This window comes from Physeter macrocephalus, chromosome 9, assembly GCF_002837175.3.
Source record: "Physeter macrocephalus isolate SW-GA chromosome 9, ASM283717v5, whole genome shotgun sequence".
NCBI classification, from domain to species: domain Eukaryota; kingdom Metazoa; phylum Chordata; class Mammalia; order Artiodactyla; family Physeteridae; genus Physeter; species Physeter macrocephalus.
The window spans coordinates 57867788-57888794 of record NC_041222.1 but is presented as its reverse complement, the minus strand read 5'-3'; the positions used below and the strand labels follow the sequence as shown (position 1 = coordinate 57888794).

The following is a 21007-nucleotide window of genomic DNA, read 5'->3' as shown; positions in this document are numbered from 1 at the left end:
GTAATATTACTCAGACAGAAAAAGAAATGAAATTGAGTTATTTGTAGTGAGGTGGATGGACCTAGAGTCCGTCAAACAGAGTGAAGTATGTCAGAAAGAGAAAAACAAATACTGTATGCTGACACATATATATGGAATCTATAAAAAAAAAAAGAAAGGTTCTGATAAACCTAGGGGCAGGACAGAAATAAAGATGCAGACGTACAGAATGGACCTGAGGACATGGGGAGGGGCATGGGTAAGTTGGGACGAAGTGAGAGAGTGGCATGGACATATATACACTACCAAATGTAAAATAGCTAGTGGGAAGCACCTGCATAGCACAGGGAGATCAGCTAGGTGCTTTGTGACCCCCTAGAAGGGTGGGATAGGGAGGGTGGGAGGGAGATGCTAGAGGGAGGGGATATGGGGATATATGTGTACATATAACTGATTCACTTTGTTACACAGCAGAAAATAACACAACATTGTAAAGCAATTATACTCCAATAAAGATGTTAAAAAAATCTGATTAATACATATTACAATTGAAAATGTAGATAGCTTACTATAATTTTACTCTAGTTCAATTGACCTCTGAGGGTATTTACATAATGTTATAGTTCAACTGACATATATTAGTTTTCCCTTCTCATTAAAATTTGATTAAAATGTTTAGTAATACAAATGTGTATTGCTCCTTTGTGTGATAAGGAATGATTAGCTTGAATGTCTAATAATGACCCTTGAGAGATTTTTATGTGAGCTCAGGGTACTTTCACTATGTTTAGAGCTTTTTAAGTTGCAGCCACTAGATGGCTGTATTTCATTTTCTCTTCAGTGTTCAAGTTTTTAAATCTTTGCTGTTCTACTGAAAGAAAAATAACATCAGGTAGTTCTACTTAAATCTCTCGATCTTCTTTTCCAACTAAACTCAGAAATCAGAGTTGAATTTTATGGAAGTTCAAATATAAAGTTAACACACATATCAAAGATATTTTCCACAGTAACTAATCTAGATTCATCTTTCCTACTTAAGGTCTTTGACAAAGCCCTTTTTCCCACCTTCCCCTCACCAGCATAATCTTACTCAGGAACATACAAACATATATTTATACACGCATCCAAGTATTCCTAGCCACTCAAAAGGTGTCATCAGAATCTGAGTGAGAATGTTGCAAGCATCAAATATAATTCTCTGTAAACGATTCTAGTCTGGAAAGTAACCGGCAGTATAGTCCACAGTCAAAGGATGAAGAACAAAATTTACTTTAATTCCTTCTCTCCACATCCCCTCATTTATAATTACTACTCTATAGCCAAGTACACATGAACTCTGGTTTTTTTGTTTTTGTTTTTGTTTTTGTGGTACGCGGGCCTATCACTGTGTGGCCTCTCCCGTTACGGAGCACAGGCTCCGGACGCCCAGGCTCAGCGGCCATGGCTCACGGGCCCAGCCACTCCGCGGCATGTGGGATCCTCCCCGACCGGGGCACGAACCCGTGTCCCCTGCATTGGCAGGCGGACTCTTAACCACTGCATCACCAGGGAAGCCCCCCACATGAACTCTTAAGAATTATTTTCTGCAGGTAATGGAAATCCTTAATAGAAGTTCATTAACTTACATGTTTTCAATCTTTAAACTATCATAGATAAGAACAAAGCTACGTAGCATAGCACGAGTGTGCCAACATTGCCTACAACCAACAGACAGCACTCACCGTTTTTATCATAACACTCTGGATTCAGAAGCAAATGGTATGATGAACAGCCTTATGTAATCTGATTACATCATAAGAGTACCTTCATATATGAAAGCACGTTTAAGACCATTAAGCACTACACAAGTATAAGATACCACTATTATTCTATATGATAGGACCTCCTCCTTCAAGCAGTCAATAGTATTAATTCAAATCCACTGTTAAAATACATGCCTTCTTGATTTACAAATACATAATCTCCAACTTTCAACCATTCACTTTGACTACTGTGTACACATTAAAATGAATAAATAGCAATTTACAAGGCCAATCACAAAGTAACACAAATAATTTGAAATAAAAATAAAGTCTATAACCAAAAATACTTACCTCCTAGTTGACGGTAATTATTTCAAACAATATTTATGAAATTAAAGTATTCAAGAAGTCACAAGATTTATTTATAAGAAAAGATGACTTGTGATTCCCATTCTATTGATAAATAGTATAGAAAGAAAACAATCATTCCAAATACTACACTAATGTATGCCCATCGTTCCATGTGAGTTTGAATTTAATCCTATAAAAAAGAACTGGAAAATGAATGGCCGATCAGTTAGGGATTTTACTTTATGATACTTGACTTATATTAAATATTACTTAACAAACAGCTTTCAAATAAAAGTCTTTCAAGATGTAGATGAAATTCTGACCTAAAAATCAGTTTTAATGCAGAGGTCAAGTAGTCACTAATATTATGTGATAATTACTATAACTCACAGACAAACTGTATAGCCTAGAAATATCAAAAAAATAAGAAAAAGTTAGGTATGTCAAGAATGCATAAAATATGTAGATTCTAATCTATTTTATCATTTACTACCATAAAAATATATAAATCTATTATAAAACATTAAAATTTATCAAAACTTATACACACAAACACAGACTACATGACCTCATTCACAGCCGAAAGAAATGTAAACAAACATAAAGATGCAGTATTAAATCATAACTGCATAAAATTAACTGTAGTCCATAGTGTACTACTGTAATAATTGTGTAGCCACCTCCTATGGCACTGCTCAAGTGTTGCAAGTATCTGCTTAAAATGCACATGCTACTCATCTCCACATGAGCAGTTCATCTCTCCAGTAAACTTCATATCGCAGCAAAAAGTAATCTCTCTCTCTCGGTTCTCACTTTTTCATTGTGTTTAGTGCATTGTGTTTAGTAAACCTTGCATAACAACATGGGACCCCTATGAAGTACCACTAGTGATGCTGGAAGTGGTCCCAAAAAGCGAAGAAAAATCATGACATTACAAGAAAAAGCTGAATTGCTTGATAGGCACCATAGATTCAGGTCTGCAGCTGTGACTGCCTGCCATTTCAAGATAAATGAATCCAGTGTTAAGGACCATTATAAAAAAAAAGAAAAGGAAATTAGTGAGGCCATGGCTGCAGCTACAACAGCAGGTGAGAAAACTTTGCACTTTTTGCAATATACCTTTTTTATCTTACATTGAAAAGGAAGCTTTTATGTGGGTGCAGCATTGCTCTGAGAAAGGTGTACCTATAGACTCTAATATGATTCGAGAAAAAGCGAAGTCACTATATGACAACTTAAAGCAAAAGGATGGTGAAGGATCTAAAGCTGGAGAATTTAATGCCAGCAAAGAATGGTTTGATAATTTTAAAAAGAGGTTTGGCTTTAAAAATGCCAAGATAACAGAAGAGGCAACTTCTGAAAACCAAGAGGCAGCAGACAAGTTCCCAGATACCTTTAAGAAAATCACTGAGGGCTAAAATATGGCACAAATGAAGCTATCTACAAAACAGAAACAAACTCACCAACATAGAGAACAGACTTGTAGTTACCAAGGGGAAGTGGGGGAGGGAGAGGAATGGACTGGAGTTTGGGGTTAGTAGCTGCAAACTATTACATTTAGAATGGATAAACAACAAGGTCCAACAAGGATATAGCACAGGGAACTATATCCAATCTCATGGGATAAACCATAATGGAAAAGAATATTTTTTAAATGTATATTGTGTATAATTGAGTCACTGCTGTACAGCAGAAAATAGCACAACATTGTAAATCAATTATAATTCAATTTAAAAAAAGGAAATCATTGAGGAGAAATGATATCTGCCTGAACAGGTTTTTAATGCAGACAAAAATGCCCTATTCTGGAAAAAAATGCCCAAAGGGCATTTATTCATAAGGAAGAGAAGCAAGCACCAGGGTTTAAGGTAGGAAGGGATAGGCTAACTCTATTGTTTTGTGCAAATGCAATTGGATTTATGATCAGTACAGTCCTTATCTACAAAGCTGCTAACCCCTGAGCTGCCAGTCCTTTGGTTGTACAACAAGAAGGCCTAAACAACAAGAATACATTTTCTGCATTGGTTCCATCGATGCTTTGTCCCTGAAGTCAGGAAATACCTTGCCAGTAAGGGACTGCCTTTTAAAGTTCTTTTGTTATTGGACATGCCCCTGGCCACCCAGAACCCCATAAGTTTAACACCAAAGACACTAAGATGGTCCACTTGCCCCAAATACAACATCTCTAATTCAGCCTCTCGATCAGGGGGTCATAAGAACCTTTAACACTCATTATACACTGTACTCTATAGGAAGGATGGTCAATGCTATGGAAGAGAACCCTGACTGAGAGAACATCATAAAAGTCTGGAAGGATTACAGCATTGAAAAAAAGGCCATTGTTGTTATAGAAAAAGCTGTGAAAGCCGTCAATCCGGAAACAATAAATCCCTGGAAGAGAAAACTGTGGTCAGATGTTGTCCATGACTTCACAGAATTTACGACAGAGCCAATCAAGGATATTGTGAAAGAGATCATAGATATGGAAAAAAAAAAGTGGGGGCTGAAGGCTTTCAAGATATGAATCTTGGAGAAGTTCAAGAGCTGAGACAGCACACTAGAGGAAGTAACAGAAGACTTCCTGATGGAGATGAGTGTTTGTAAACCAGTGTCAGATGATAAGGAAGAAGACATAGAAGAAGCAGTGCCAGAAAACAAATTGACATTAGACAATCTGGTAGAAGGGTGTTGATTTCAAGACTGCTTTTGACTTCTTTTACAACATGGACCCTTCTATGACATGGGCACTGAAACTAAAGCAAACAATGAAAGAAGGATTGGTATCACATAGAAACATTTTTAGAGAAATGAAAAAGCAAAAACGGCAGACAGAAATGACAATGTATTTCCATAAAGTTACACCAAGTGTGCCTGCCTCTCCTGCCTCCCCTTCCATCTCCTCCATCTCTTCCACCACTGCCACCCCTGAGACAGCAAGACCAACCCCTCCTCCTGCTCCTCCTCAGCCTACTCAACATGAAGATGACAAGGATGAAGACCTTTATATGACTCACTTCCACTTAATGAATAGTAAATAATCATCATGCCATACAGTTAATAAACTTATCTGTTGTGTATGTGTGTGTTTTCGTGTGAAAACTGAATAACTGTACAGCAAGAACTATATGAGATGCTTTTGTCAGCATCATCACCTAAGTATTCATCATGTTGACCATCATGTGCAAGATCTGTAGTGAAGTAGTCTATCCTGACATAGGCATAAGGTGAGTGATATTTAATAGAAAATTAATAATGTGTTAGTTTTCTGTTTTATAACTTTGCCTTCAAAGATTCACATTGCCATATCGTACATCTCTCTCTAATAATTGGAGAAACTAAGTATTAGTCCATGATCACAGGTAAGTGGTTTTTTTAATTTAACAATGTTTCCAATACTGTATTATGTAAAGACTGTAATACTGTATGCCATAAAAATTTTTTTATAAAAATTTTATAAATTGAATATTAAGATATGATATATAGCATGATGGCTATAGTTAACATTATCATATTGTATATTTGAAAGTTGCTAAGAGAGTAGATCTTAAAAGTTCTCATCTCAAGAAAGAAAAATCTGTAACTGTGTGAGGTAATGGAAGTTAACTAAACTTGTAATCATTTTGCAGTATATATATATATATATATATATATAAAATCATTCATGTTGTACACCTTAAACTTATAGAGTATATATGTCAGGTATGTCTCAATAAAACTGGAAAGAAAAAAAAAGAACTGTAGCTATGAAACCCAGAACCCTAGCTGCTTTTAATACTAAAAAACATTCAGTAAAACCAGAGCTCAAATATGAGATGAAAAGTGAGACTCTAAGGTCTCAGAAGGTCATATGTAGAAAGAGCAGAAAGAGGGCACCACCAGTTAAACAGATTGGATCAAAGCTATCCAATCATCTCTGCTTGCTCCTAAAATCCCACTTAAATGAAAACAGAATAAAAATGAGTGGCAGAAAAGATGACAGCCAACAAGAGATGTCAAAAGCAAATTTGCAAGATGGAAAGTAAATGGACAAGTGATAAATGACAGGTTTCAGCTTTCTCAACTTTGTTAAATACTCAAAAAGGGAAGAGCCTAATAGCAAGCTGAATTCATATCCATAAAAGATCAGAAATTGGAAGCAGCAATCATCCCTGAAGCCAAGCCATGGGGTAGCAATGAATACAGAACACTGTTGGAAGCCTCTGTAAGCAGCAGTTAGTTATATCCTCAGATCTCTTCTGCCAACTCCCTCCCTGACAAAGTTCCCTCTCCATCCTGGAAAAAGAGAAAGAGTTTATTTACTAACAAGAGAGGTTGCCCCAGAAAGGTTCTGAGGTCATGAAAACCAGACACAACTGAAGGTCAGGGTAAGACACCTTATTAAAAATTAGGAGATTGGGAAATAGTGGGCAGTGAGACTTCACGGCTCCCTTTCTCTCTTCAGCTCCCAGAACCTTGACTCCCACACTTAAGGTACTATCAGCACAAGGAGGAGACGAGAAGACTCCTTTGTGGGGAAACTACCAGTCCAAGGGAAGAGAGCTGCAGATCCTGGCATTTTTAAGGTTCCCCAATTAAATGGAAGGGCTCCACATACACAGAGCTTTCTCCCAGCTTTTTAGTGCTTCATTCTTAAACATGAGCATACAGCCAAGGATCAGCAGACATTTGAGGAAAGCTTCTCATGTGAAACTCAGACAAATGGGGTCAAACACTCAGAAAAAACAAAGACAATCTAGGGGGGAAGAATGAGGGGAACCACCTTCAAAACACGTATGACTTCCATCCTCAGAGAACTAAAATAAGGTATTACAAACATGAAATAAGAAGACTCTACTATAAAAAGGTATAGCCAAAAAACAAGAAACATCTCTTGGAAATTAAAAACCCAAAAGCAGAAATGAGAACTCAACAGAAAAGTTGCTATATAAAATTGAAGAAATCGGGCTTCCCTGGTGGCGCAGTGGTTGAGGGTCCGCCTGCCGATGCAGGGGACGCGGGTTCGTGCCCCGGTCTGGGAGGATTCCACATGCCGCGGAGCGGCTGGGCCCACGAGCCATGGCCGCTGAGCCTGCGCGTCCGGAGCCTGTGCTCCGCAATGGGAGAGGCCACAGCAGTGAGAGGTCCGCATACCGCAAAAAAAAAAAAAAAAAAAAGTATTAAAAAACAAAAAAAATTGAAGAAATCTCCTCAAAAATAGAACAAAAATATAAAAGGATGGAAAACAGAAGAAATTAAGGATGTCAATTTATGCCAAACTGACCTATAAATCCAATTCAATTCCAATCAAAATTACAGCAAGGTTTCTTGGTGGAATGTAACAAGCCAATTCTCAAACTCATATGGAAAATTAAAAGTTTAAGAATAACTCTCCTCCCCACCCCCCCAAAAAAATATTAAGAATATGGAGAAGGGAACTTGCCCTATCTGATTTACTCTAAAGCCATGGTAAATAAAACAATTTAGTATTGGTTCAGACATAGACCAACATGTAAGTAAAACAGAACAGAGCACCAGAAACCAAACCTTAGATATAAAGGAACTTGATATATGACACAGATGACATTTTAAATCAATAAGTGGTAACAGAATAGACAAGTGAATAACTAGTACAGGGACATTTGGTTATCCATTTGGAAAAAATAAAATTAGACCCTCCCTCAATGCTCTATACAGAAAAATATATTTTTCTTTATGACTTTAGATTATACAAGACATAAAAAGCACTATCAATAAAGGAAAAAACTGATACATTCAACTACATTAAAATTTAAAAGTGCACATCAAACACAATGTGGATTGTCTCCATGTCTCCACAAAGAGGAAAAAGATGTTTGCCATGGAGATTTAAGTAACCAAGCAACCAAATATATTAAAAACTCTTATAAATCAGTAAGAATATACAAACAATCCAAAAGGAAAAGGGGAAAAAATATAAAATTGCAGTTCACAAAAGAAGAAACATGAATGGCCAATAAACATAACATGCTCCACGTCAGGGAAATAGAAATTTAAGCAAGAGCGAGAGACAATTTCACACGCATCCTATTGCAAAAGAAATTAAATCTGGGGACTTCCCCGGTGGTCCAGTGGTAAAGAGTCTGCCTTCCAGTGCAGGGGATCCAGGTTCGATCCCTGGTTGGGAAACTAAGATCCCATCTATGCCGCGGGGCAACTAAGCCCGAGCGCCACTACTGAGCCCGCGCTCCTCAACTAGAGAGCCCATGTGCGGCAAACTACAGAGCCCACGCGCTCTGGAGCCTGCACGCAACTAGAGAGAGGAAAAAACCCGCATGCCACAACTAGAGAGAAGCCCGCATGCTCCAACGAAAGATCCCGCATGCCGCAACTAAGACCAGATGCAGACAAAAATAAATTTAAATAGAAATTAAATCTAAAAAATACCAAGTGTTCAAGAGACTGCAAGGGAAGAGAAACTCTTCTCTCAAATTGATACAACCCCTTGGGAGAATAATTTAGCATATATTTTACCTCTTAATAATTGCATACACACTAAATACATCCCACATAAACAAAAATATTTGATGTTCATGGAAGCATTGTCTGAAATAATTGAAACTTGGAAAGAACTTAAATCTCAATCAATCCAGTAATGGATAAACTAATTATGACATATGCATAGGATAAAATACTATAGATCAGTTAAACTGAATGAACCAGAGATAGTTTATTAACTTGGCTAAGTCTCTAAAACACAAGTGAGAAAGACAAGTTGCACAAAGACTCATACTGTGTGATACTGTATGTATATTTTAAAAATACACAAAATACTAAAAAAATGATATATCGTCAATGCTTACAGACAGAAAATTAAACACCAATTTCAGAATGATGGTTATCTTTTGGCGGTGAGGTGGTGGTGGGATGGTGAAGTGATTCAGTCTTCAGTGATATGAAATTCATTATGAATTCTTAAGCAAATATGACAAACACATGATCTAGATGGTAAGTGTTGGCTATATTAATGGTATTGGTTGGTTATATTGAGTATTAATTATATATTATATATTAATCCCTATTATTTTTTGTATGTTCAAATATTTATAATAGGTGTATGGTTTAATCAATGCAATCCATGTCTGGAGTACATTATAACATAAAAGAAAATTCCAAAAGAACTATAAAATACCTCATGCAGGTTAATCTTATACATCAAGATTAACTTGCCTGCTCCAAAATAAATTTTTTTAATTTTTGTCACAGAATTTATTTTCTCATCAAACCAAAGCTACCTGGATCCTTACAGTGAAGTGTGTGTGTGTGTGTGTGTGTGTGTGTGTGTGTGTGTGTGTAAAACAAATAAAATCACATTAAGGATAGAGGAAATTGAGTGAGTTTTTCCTTTCTCCACTAGAGGGAGGTGTTGAACTTACAATATTTTAAAATGGAGCTTGTTTTTGAACTGACATTTAACATCAAAGTAAACCACACTGTGCTCTTAGAAAATAAACTTGCTTTCTTTCCACACCTTCCAGAAACATAGCCCTAAAAGTATAATTCTTTATACTTACTCATATAAACACTATTTCTTGAACTCCAAAATATGGTTTCAAGTCTGAAGGATTAAAGTAGTTAGAAACATATCAGAGCTAAAGTACTCCCCTTCCTAACTTATGAAATATATCAATATAGATAGTTACAACCTTAGTCTAGTACATGGTTATCTCTCTAAATCCCCAAAGCCAGCATAGTTCTACAATCAAAATTAGTGTTTACTACTGTAGAGTATAAACTAGTACTAACTTTATGTAATACCTATCACAAATTATAAATCCATAAACTTGAAGACCAAGCAATTATACTTCTAGGCATTTACACAGCTAAATCACATGTACAACAGCACAAAGATATGGACGAGGATGTTAGTGAATCATTTTAAATTAAAGCAAAAACTTTTGAAGGAAACATGTCTATCAATAAGGGATTTGTTAAATGTATTAGGAAATTCCACATGACAGAAAAGCTCTCAAACACTACAAGAATAGTAAGAATATCAAAAGATGGACGCCAAATATTACTGAGGCGTATTTATGTAAATATAATAATATATGTTTATACACCCTTAGATGAGGAGTAGGACTGGAGCGGGCAGGCTTGCGGGGGAGGGGGGATTCCTTCACTTTGTGCTTTTAAATTTCCCTAAATTCAGGGCATTTTTACAATAAGAATATTATGTAATTTTATAAACTGAATATTAAGATATTTCCTGTTTGGAAACAACAGGCAGTACCAGTGCCAGACTCACTTTCTATGCCATTTGCTTACAAAGGGCACCAGCAGACAGTTTCCCAGGAAGCTACCAAGAAAAGCTCCTTGTTACCCTAGATCATTTAAGGCAAAACTCTGATATACTTCCTTTTCATGCAACTTACTCCAAGCTGTCCCTAGATCACAACTGTGCTTACCAGGTCAATCTCTGACATGTTGTACCCCAATCCCTAACTGCTGTCTTATCATACAGCAGATGATTGATGCCCACACCTAGTCTGATACCTTCCTTTACCCCCTCGCCCCCGCACTCTTCCTCCTCCTTCTTCAGTCTGCGGTATTATTTTCAGTCTACATTTCCCACGCTCTTTTGCCATCACAAACTCTCCCACCACTTGATCACTAGATATATAAACCAAATTTCGTCACTGAATGAGGAAAGGGTCACTTTGTTCCCTGGCTTAGTTACAGAATTTTGGAAATAAATTAAATATGAAAAACATACATTCATCTTCTAAATACTTTCAATCCTACTGATGAGTTATACATTGAAATGAACTATAAAAATGACAAAGGAAAGAGCATGATGGTTTACCACTGCATGTCCCACACTGCCTACAATAGAAAAGCTCATGGCTAATAAGCATCCTCAAAGTTCACATTGCTATTGCAGAAAACAAAGAAATAAATAAAAACAAAACAAATGTTCATTTTAAATAAAAATTTTAAATAAATAGAGATAAAAAATAACATATTTTTTCCAAGATCAATATAAACACATCATTCTAAAATTACCATGGCTTTGCTTTGGTTTGAAATTTCAAATAATGCTAAAGACATGGAATTTTTATGTTTATCAAAAGAGGACAGGCATTTAAAAAATGAAAAACACTTTCTTAAAATGAGGTAACCCCATTAATATTCCAGAGAAGTACCCCTCTATTCAGCACTTCAATTACTGGGAAAGAAAGGAGACATGGCATAAAATAAAGATTTGCTTTTTATAGTAAGCCTGAATTCTAAAGCCCAGATGAGAGAAATATTATACCAGCTTTGTCTGTTAAAGATGTGGTTTCATGTAGGTTTATTTAAAACTTATTTTAAAAACTGAATTCCCTTAGAGAGCTACACAAAAGAACACTATGTGATACTAACACCTAATTATAGGATGGAAACCTGAACCCATCAACAGCCAATAGAGAGAGGAGAGAATTTCCATCTATCCCTCAAGTTGTTTAAAAAAAGACTTTTTTAAAATATAAAAGGTTTCTAAGCTTGCTTTAGAAAAGGAAAAGCAGTTTTCTTTTGTTAAAAAGGACAAGAAATTGAGAGACAGTGTTCTGAACATTTTGGTTACAGAGTACAATAAAATCTGTTTCACAGAAGGTGGTAGTAACTAAGGAGTATATTCCCCTATTCTTCCCACACATGATAATTAAAGATTCATACAGAATTTCAAATTCTCTTAATACTTCATAATAGAAAGTCTGATGTAACCACATACATTTCATGTGAGATTTACAGGATTGACCAGGTAACTGTTATCAAAATCACATCATGCACACATTTAAATACAGGTCTCTGCATCATATTTTATAAGTTTCGGGCTTCTGACTGGTAGCACTGGAAATTTCTGAGTATTTTTTAAAAAGGGCGGGGTTGGGACTTCCCTGGTGGTGCAGTGGTTAAGAATCCACCTGCCAATAGAGGGGACACGGGTTCGATCCCTGGTCCAGAAAGATCCCACATGCCATGGAGCAACTAAGCCTGCGTGCCACAACTACTGAGCCTGCGCTCTAGGGCCCACATGCCGCAACTACTGAGCCCACGTGCTGCAACTATTGAAGCCCACATGCCTAGAGCCCGTGCTCCACAACAAGAGAAGCCACAATGAGACACCTGCACGCCAGAACAAAGAGTAGCCCCCACTAGCCGCAACTAGAGAAAGCCTGCGCACAGTAATGAAGACCCAACACAGCCAAAAAATAATAAATAAATAAATAATAAAAGGGTTATTTTCATTTACTTACGTGTACTTGTTTGTTCTAGGTAACCCTGAAGACAATTATCAACAACAGCTCAAATGTCCTCTGCTCTGTGGTGATCTCCCCAATCTCCCAGGCAATTAATTCATTTCTCTTTTATGATCCCATAGCATTTTGTTCAAAATGTTATTATATTACAATATATTTTCTCTCTTTACATGTCTCTCCATGTTGAGATATCTTTTAGGACAGAAATCATATCTTAATCAATTTTATATCTTCAGGACCCACAGTAGGAACTCAGAAAGTACTTAGGAAATGAATAAATGAATGAGTGACTGAATGAATGAGAGAACTAACTATACAAATTACAAGCCGACTCTAAAAATAACAGGAGCTAAAAATAGAGCTATCATATGATCCTGCAATCCCACTCCTGGGCATATACCAGGAGAAAAACATGGTCCAAAAGGATTCATGCACCCCAGTGTTCATTGCAGTGCTGTTTACAATAGCCAAGACACGGAAGCAACCTAAATAAATGTCCATCAACAAAAGAATGGATAAAGAAGATGTGGTACATATATATAATGGAATATTACTCAGCCATTAAAAAGAATGAAATAATGCCATTTGCAGCAACATGGATGGACCTAGAGACTGTAAGTGAAGTAAGTCAGACAGAGAAAGAGAAATATCATGTGTGATATCGCTTATGTGTGGCATTTTTTTTAAAAAAGATACAAATGAACTTATTTACGGGAGACAGACTCACAGACTTTGTTATATACCTGAAACTAACACAACATTGTTAATCAACTATACTCCAATATAAAATAAAAAGTTAAAGAAGCAAATAAATAAATAAATGGGGTTACTAATAAAGCATAAGTTATTCATGTTAGACAAATTTGAAGTCATGGCCTTAGAGAGTTCAAGTCTACTAATAAAGAGTATAATTAGCTTTATATCATAAGAAAATCTGAAAATATATTTACCATTACCTCTGCTTAATTTATTTCCAGTGGTTGGTACATGTATGACAAATAAAGCCTTTATAAAACCTCAAAAACAAATAAAATAACATAAAATAAAAAAATAAAAATACTAAGAGGTCTAAAGAGTGACTGTCTTTCCAAATTCCACAGAGGGAGAGACTGGGAAGAAAAGCATTGCCCAAGGACCAAAGGTTTGGGAAAGATATGATTTTGTTGGTATTCTGAACACTTACATATACAACAAATTCAGTATTTCCACTGTTTACTGCCAGCTTTCACTCTTAAAGAAATAAGGTGCTTTCTATTCTTTGCAGGTTTTGGGCCACCTTCATCTCACAAAATTGTTCCTAACACAAAGCAACTCAAATTTATTTTAGAAGGATATTTTTCATTCTGTAAAGAATGCACATCTTTGACATCTATATAAAGACTATATTTCAATTTGTCATTTTGTGTAGAAAAAATGTTTGTCTTACCACAGAATAAGTAAGAGAAGAAATGATGGAAATTTATTTGAAATTTTAAATTAGTTGGTTAGTGAATGAACAGTTTTAATTTCTCCTACCTCTCCTTCAAAATAATTTACATATAATCTCCTGAAAGAATGCAAAGTGAACAGGAGTAAAAATCTGGAGACTTGTAGTCTTTTCCCACACTTATCACTCAGTCTATGATCTGAGTAAATCACAAATTGCCATCTGCTCATCTATAATGGGGATTAGATGTAATCAGTGATTTTCAAATTGGACTACTCGAAGCCTGGGGGATTCTGTGATTTTGTGGGGAAGAGGTTAAAAGAACATGATTAAGAATTTGCACTTCTTAAAAAGAGTTCAAAAAAAAATCCCTATATTATATGATTTATAAGCATCCTCTAATATCCAAAATTTGATTATTCTATTTCTTTATGTTGTTAAAGACTGCTAACAGTCTCATATTTTAAATTGGAAAACTAAATGCCAAATGTATATGTGTCCTTTAAAAATCAAATAATTTATGCAGTAGAAGTCACCCAACTCTAATTCTAATAGTATCTTTTGGAAACAGTTGCCCATATTGTCATGTAACTACAAATGAAACACGGCCTTCCAGAGAGCAAAGACTAGGAATTATTTTTTCCTTGAGTAAGCGGGTCAATTATCACACTAATGTAATTTTTAATTTCATAAGCATTAAAAAGACATATTTATTATTATTTTTAAAATACCTGTACTATAAATTGTAACTCTCTTCTTTCTGCTTCCCATTGTTCTGCTTGTAATCTAAACTCCTCCAATGCTGTCTCCCTGATATGAGACTCCATCTCATTCTTCTCCTGCTGATGTTTTTCCAACGCTTCCTTTACATGAATAAAATCTTGTTTTAGTATTAGATCAATAAAAGTTATCTTTCTTCCTTCATCCACAATTTAAATATACAAAGGGCTCTCCTTACCTATACAGACTGTTAAAACTCATTATAATTTATGTTAAAATCATTAATTAATAGAATAATTATATTTTGATCATCAGAATGTATATGTGAATGAGAAGCTATGGTTACCTATTTAATTTAAGCAACATTTCATATATATATATCGATAGATATAAATAGATATAGATATTTAACCCAGTTTTTCCAAAAAATTTAACTGCAGGGGATTGAACAAAATGCATCATATGATAGAGACAAAACAAAGTAGATTGTTTGGCAAATATGTAATCTATATGTAAAGGAGATAATATGGAAAGCTCTAATTAGGCTATAGAAAGACTATTTGGATTATCCCTGATAATTTATATATAAATCTGACAAAGAACACTATTTACAAAAGGGGAGAAGGAGGAGTTTTGTGCAACAAATCAGTATAAGGAAACTCTAGAATGTTAAAAATTTGAAAAGTCAAAAAAATTGTTTTTAGGTTTAGACTATTAACTAATTTCTAGTTCTACAGATAAACAATATTTGCAAGAGGTTTTTCTTCTGGGGTTTTCTCAGTTGTACTACATTTACAAGATCTAATCTGGTTCAAAATCTTAGAAGTATAAAATGCAGGTTTCCCAAGAAGCCCAATTTTCTAAACTATAGGGTTTTAAACTAAGTCTGCATTAACACAAGGAGAAAGATTCTGTGGTTTATATGAGAGAGAGGGAAAGCCTCCTGTGTCCTTATAAACTATAGCGTGGTTCTGCATAATAAAGACTGCCCTCCCAACTTTCACTAATGGAGAGGCAATGGGAGGAGCCTTGAGGCTTTTTCCCCTTAGGGCAAAACAGTGACTCCTCTTCACCCCCAAAGGTCTCTGTGCAGATTAGTTCAAAGCCAATTGTATAAAATCAAAGCAAAGTTCTCCTACCAAATAGGTGATCAAGATCACATCAAGATCTATAAGAGATCTTGAGATGCAGGCTGATTGACTATAAGGAATGCTGCCACCATTACCCTCTTTCCCCATAGCTCTAGACATTTCATGTGGAGAAGTTTATACCAAGCAGTTCAGGGACTTGTAGTTCCAGGTGCCACCTAAACTCCCCCCATTCAAATACTAATGGAGCCCTTGTATATGCCAGGCACTGTTCCAGGGTCTAGGAATATTACAATAAAGAGAAGAGAAAACTGTGACTGCTGACATGCAGGAAATCAAAAGAAGATATGCTGACAATGTCAGGGAACCTTTGTGCTGAAACTTTTACATTTAACAAATGTTTTTGTAAAATTATTTTTAGTGAAGATTTATTTCCAATATTCTGAAAAGCCATTTACACCCGTGGTAAATGTAGAGCATTTTTATCATGTAATTTTTAAAATAAATTTATTTATTTATTTATTTTTGGCTGAGTTGGGTCTTTGTTGCTGCACACGGACTCTCTCTAGTTGCAGCGAGCGGGGGCTACTCTTCGTTGTGGTGCGCGGGCTTCTCACTGCGGTGGCGTCTCTTACTGCGGAGCACGGGCTCTAGGAGCATGGGCTTCAGTAGTTGTGGCGCACAGTCTCAGTAGTTGTGGCACACGGGCTTAGTTGCTCCGCAGCATGTGGAATCTTCCAGGACCAGGGCTCGAACCTGTGTCCCCTGCATTGGCAGGCAGATTCTTGACCACTGCGCCACCAGGGAAGCCCAATCATGTATTTTTAAATTTAAATTGGTATTTCCAAAAAGTGGCAAATACAGACAATACAAAATCTATCTTTTAAGTGGGTGGCAACTTCAACATTAAACCATACTTTTACTTTAGAGACTAAAAAGGAACAAAAAATGGGAGAATAAATAGCTCACAATAATTTCAATAAAAGGTCATCAAATATTTATATATATGCCTATATAGAATGTACCCTACACAGATAATGAAGTTTACATCAGATACATAAAAATTTTTCTATATTTATTGCATATTCAGGTCAAAATCTGGGGCCCAAATTTCTAAAATTACAAATTTTCATGTTGCTGGACCAAAGAGGTTATGGATTCTTATCTTCTTACAGTATGCCCATATAAGTGAGTTGGGTTTTTTTTGATCAGAGGTCTCAAACTGTTTTTCACAAAAGAAACAGTATATATATTAATATATTGCTAAAGCATATAAAAAACAGACCTGCAAAAATGCCTCTAAAAAGGAAAGAAGAGAGGGAGAAAGGAAGGGAGTTGGGGGGGTGGGGAAGAAATTAGATTTTCTTGCTTTCTGGTATTTTCCTTTCCAAAAATAACTTCAAATAATGTATAATACATATCAATGAGTATTAAATATAGAAAAATTCCTTCATAAAATATTTTACCTGTATAGTTTTCTCTAGTCTGCTTTTTTCTTTCATAAGTAAATCATATTTTTGATCACAGTTTTGAATTATATTGTCTCTTTCCTCCAAATCACATTCAAATCTTCTGCATTCTTCTTTCCATTTCTGCCGGGAAGTCTGGAATGCTTTCTCCATCTCACTTGCCTTTCCCTGAAGTTCTGCATTCTGAGCTATTAAAAATATAAAAGAATAATAGGTATATTTACAACCATAAATTTAAACCGTAGGAGTTCAGAAACGTAGGCATTGGAGCTGATTTCATTTACAGCATGATATTAAGACAAAACATTTAACCACTTCATACCAGTGAACTCTTGAAAAGCTCCTGTCCCAAAACCAATCTATTCTACAATTTCTCAATCTCTTCTTCCCCTCCAGACAGAGGTGATTTTGCTGTGAAATGGTTATGACATATTCCTAGAGGTATGCCCAAGTTTAGATGCACCAGCTGCAACTCAAATGCTTTTTCTCCTATTCAAGAAAATAAATCAAATTTTTTTTAACTGTGACATATAATAGGGCTACTTTTTAAAAAGACTTGATAGATTAGAAATTTTGATTTTTGACTTGGCAACAAGTTAGTTGTGGCATATCTTACACTTGATACTGTCACAAAATTGAGGTTGGGAACCCTAGAACTATAGCTCTTTACTCCCCCAAAGTTAGGCTCGATTCACCTCTCATCCTAGTATTACCTCAATAATAACTGTCACTTCCCAACTCACTATGGCTGCTGTTCTGTCTCAGCACCTAGAAAGAAGTGATGAAAGGCTGCCAGGTCTGGCTCCATCACCTACCACCTGATTAAACCTCCCTGACTCTCTAACCCTCAGTGGGAATAAAGTTGTTGTAAAGATAAAAATGAGGAAATATGTACAAACGTACTTGTTAAACAAACCAAAAAAAAAAGCTATTCAGTAGTATTATTTTTAAATTATATTTGTGTTTTGAATGGATCGTATGTTCAAAATACAAAAGTTATTATCAAAGGTACAAAAAGTCTCCCTCCCATCCAGTTACTCTCTCTACAAGACATTATTGTATGGTTTAGTATCCTGTATTGCAGGTAAAAAGTTTGAGGCCATTTTGATCCCTGTTCCTTTGCATCTGGCTTATTTTTCTTTCCTTTCCTTTTCTTTTCTCTTTGAAAGCTTTAGAATCTTTTTTTGGTCTCTATTTTTCTGGAATTTCATAATGCTATGCCTTCACATGGGTCTATTTTTTTCCACTACGGTGAATATTCTGTGGACCCTTTCAATCTGGTAACTCATATCCTTCAGCTCTGAGATTTTTTTTAAGTAATTTCATTGATCATTTATCCCTCTCTGTTTTCTCTCTTATCTCTTTCTTTCAATATTACCTATTATTCAGATTGGCCCTCAAAGTTTCTTGCCTTTTCTCTCCTATTTTTCCACCTTTGTCTTTTTTACTCTAATTTTGGGATATTTCTTCCATCTTCATCTTCCAATGCTTTACTGATATTTTTCATTTCTGATTTCACATTTTTAATTTCTAAGAGCTTTCTTTTTTTTATACCACCTGGTTCGTGCATCATGGATGGAATATATTCTTTTTCAGCTCTGAGGATATTAATAATGCTTATTTGTTAAATCTTCTCCTTGCAGAGTTTCTGATTCTTCCAAATTATTTTTTTCTCTCCCTTTTAGAGGCTTTCCACAAGTATCTGCTAATTCTTGGCTGCCTGCTCCCAAGTAAGTGTAACTATAAGGGTGACGTACCTTTTATACATCCACATAACCACTATCTAGATTCTGAGCTTCAGGATGAAACTTGATAACTGTGGTCTGATAAAAGCAGGCCATTTATTAGGAAATCCCCAACATCAGTATCATTAGGTTTTTCCTCTTGGCTTGGTCAGATGACCCATGGAAGAGTTTTCCAAGCTCCCACATGAAGTGTAGAAATCTCAGTGCTAGCTTTTGGGAAAGTCAATAGAAAAAAGGAAGCTGGAAGGAATAATTCCTCAATATTTAACATTGAGTATGTTATCTTCCTGTTTTTGCCAGTCTGGAGACCCTGTATTTTATCATCTCCAGATATTAAGCCCCCCGAATTACACTAGGAAGTGGTCGCAATCCCAGAATATCATACTCTTGGAAAGGGGATCTAAGAACCTAAGTGCCTCTAGAGCAAACAGATTTCATCTAACCCTCTTTATTTGACTTCTGCTATTCCAATTCCTAATTCCAAAGGTAGCTGGTGCTTCCAGTTCATAAGCCTTTGATTATCTAACAACTTGTATGCCAGCTTTCCCAACCCCTGGCTTAGGATTCTGACGTCTCAGGTCTGCTAAGTCAGTTATCCCTCATCCATTCATTTTCCAGCTTCCAAAATTTTCTCTCTTATCTTGTCTCCTCTCTCAATCATTATGAGATTATCTCTTTTAATATCCCATAACTCCATCATGTTGTTTTTATTCTAGCCTCAATATTTTATCATATATATAAAGTTTAAAGTATTGTAAAATGAACACCTGTAAACCCCAGACTAGACTCTATGATTGTCAACATTTTGCCATACGTATTTTCTTTACCACACATTCATACATCTATCCATGCATCCACTCATTTTTTTAATCCATCATACTTTTTTATGCATTTCAAAACAAGTTGCAAATAAAAGTACATTTCACTGCTGAATAATTAAGCATTCATATCAATAATATAGAATTCAATTTTTTTTGCAGGTAAAATTTACATATAGTGAAATGGACAAATCTTAAGTGCTCCATTCAAAGAGACTTGACAAATGCATACACTCTTGTAACCAAAACCCCTATCAAGATACAGAAAATGTCCTTCAATCTGAAAAGCTTCCCCCTACTTTTCCTAGTTAGTCCTCAATGCCAACCCATCCTAGAAGTAACCGCTGTTCTGATTTTTTTTTCACCAACGACTAGTTTTTTCTGTCCTAGAATTTCGTATAATGGAATCATACAGGAAGTCCTCTTCTGTGTAAAGTTTCACTCTGCATAATGTTTTTGAGATTCCCTCATGTTATTGAATGTATCAGTAGTTGGTTCATTTTTATTGCTTAGTAATATTTCATTGAATGAATATACAAAAATTGTTCCTTCATTCTTCTGTCAATGGACATTTGGGGTTTTTCTCCAATTTGGAGCTGTAATGAATAGAGCTGCTATGAAATTCTTATACAAGTCTTTTGTGGACAAATGCCTCTCAGAGAAACTACCAAGGAGTGAAACTTCTGGGTCACTGGATAAATATATGTTTATTTTAAAAGAAATTGCCAAGTTTTTTTCCAAAGTAGTTATACCATTTCACTTTCTCACTAACGAAGTATAAGAGTTCCAGTTCCTCTACATCCTAACTAACATTTGGTATTGACAGTCGTTTCAATGAGAGCCATCGGATGGGTATGCAGTGACAGTCACTGTGGTTTTAGTTTGCATTTCTCTGATGACAAATGAGGGTAAGCATTTTTCATGTGATTAATGGCCATTCTTCTATCTTCCTCTGTAAAGTGTCTTGAAATCATTTGACTTTGGGCAAGTAACTTCCCATCTTCCCTGGACTTCAACTTCCTCATAATTAAATAAAAGTCATTAACTTGTATATCTAGTGCCTTTCAAGTCTTATAATCCTAAGTTCCAGATAGTACTTTAGTAATTAAATGCCAAAGGTAATCAAAAGTATTTTTGACCAATGGCCAGGCCAAGACTAGGGATCGTAACATTTATAATATTATAACTTGACATTTGCTTGGCCCTATGCAGTTAACAAAGCACTTTTATTTTCTAATTTCATCCTTAAAACAACCTAGGTTCAAGTATCAGTAAGTGGCAGAATCAGGACCTAAATCTAAATCTTCAGAATTCACGTTCAGTGTTCTCTTCATTAAAACCTGCTGAGTAGGGTTTCCCTGGTGGCGCAGTGGTTGAGAGTCCGCCTGCCGATGCAGGGGACACGGGTTC

General features: G+C 35.7%; 1 protein-coding gene across 1 annotated transcript in view; it reads right to left on the bottom strand.

Annotated features, from left to right (window-relative positions):
* CCDC171 (coiled-coil domain containing 171) overlaps positions 1-21007 on the bottom strand; it is a 341681-nt gene that overhangs the window by 286786 nt on the left and 33888 nt on the right. Inside the window, exons 6-7 of the mRNA XM_028494006.2 lie at positions 17032-17222; positions 14489-14620 (exon numbers count right to left, since the gene is read on the bottom strand). Of these exons, the coding sequence (XP_028349807.1) occupies positions 14489-14620; positions 17032-17222 (323 nt within the window). The remainder of the gene's footprint in view (positions 1-14488; positions 14621-17031; positions 17223-21007) is intronic.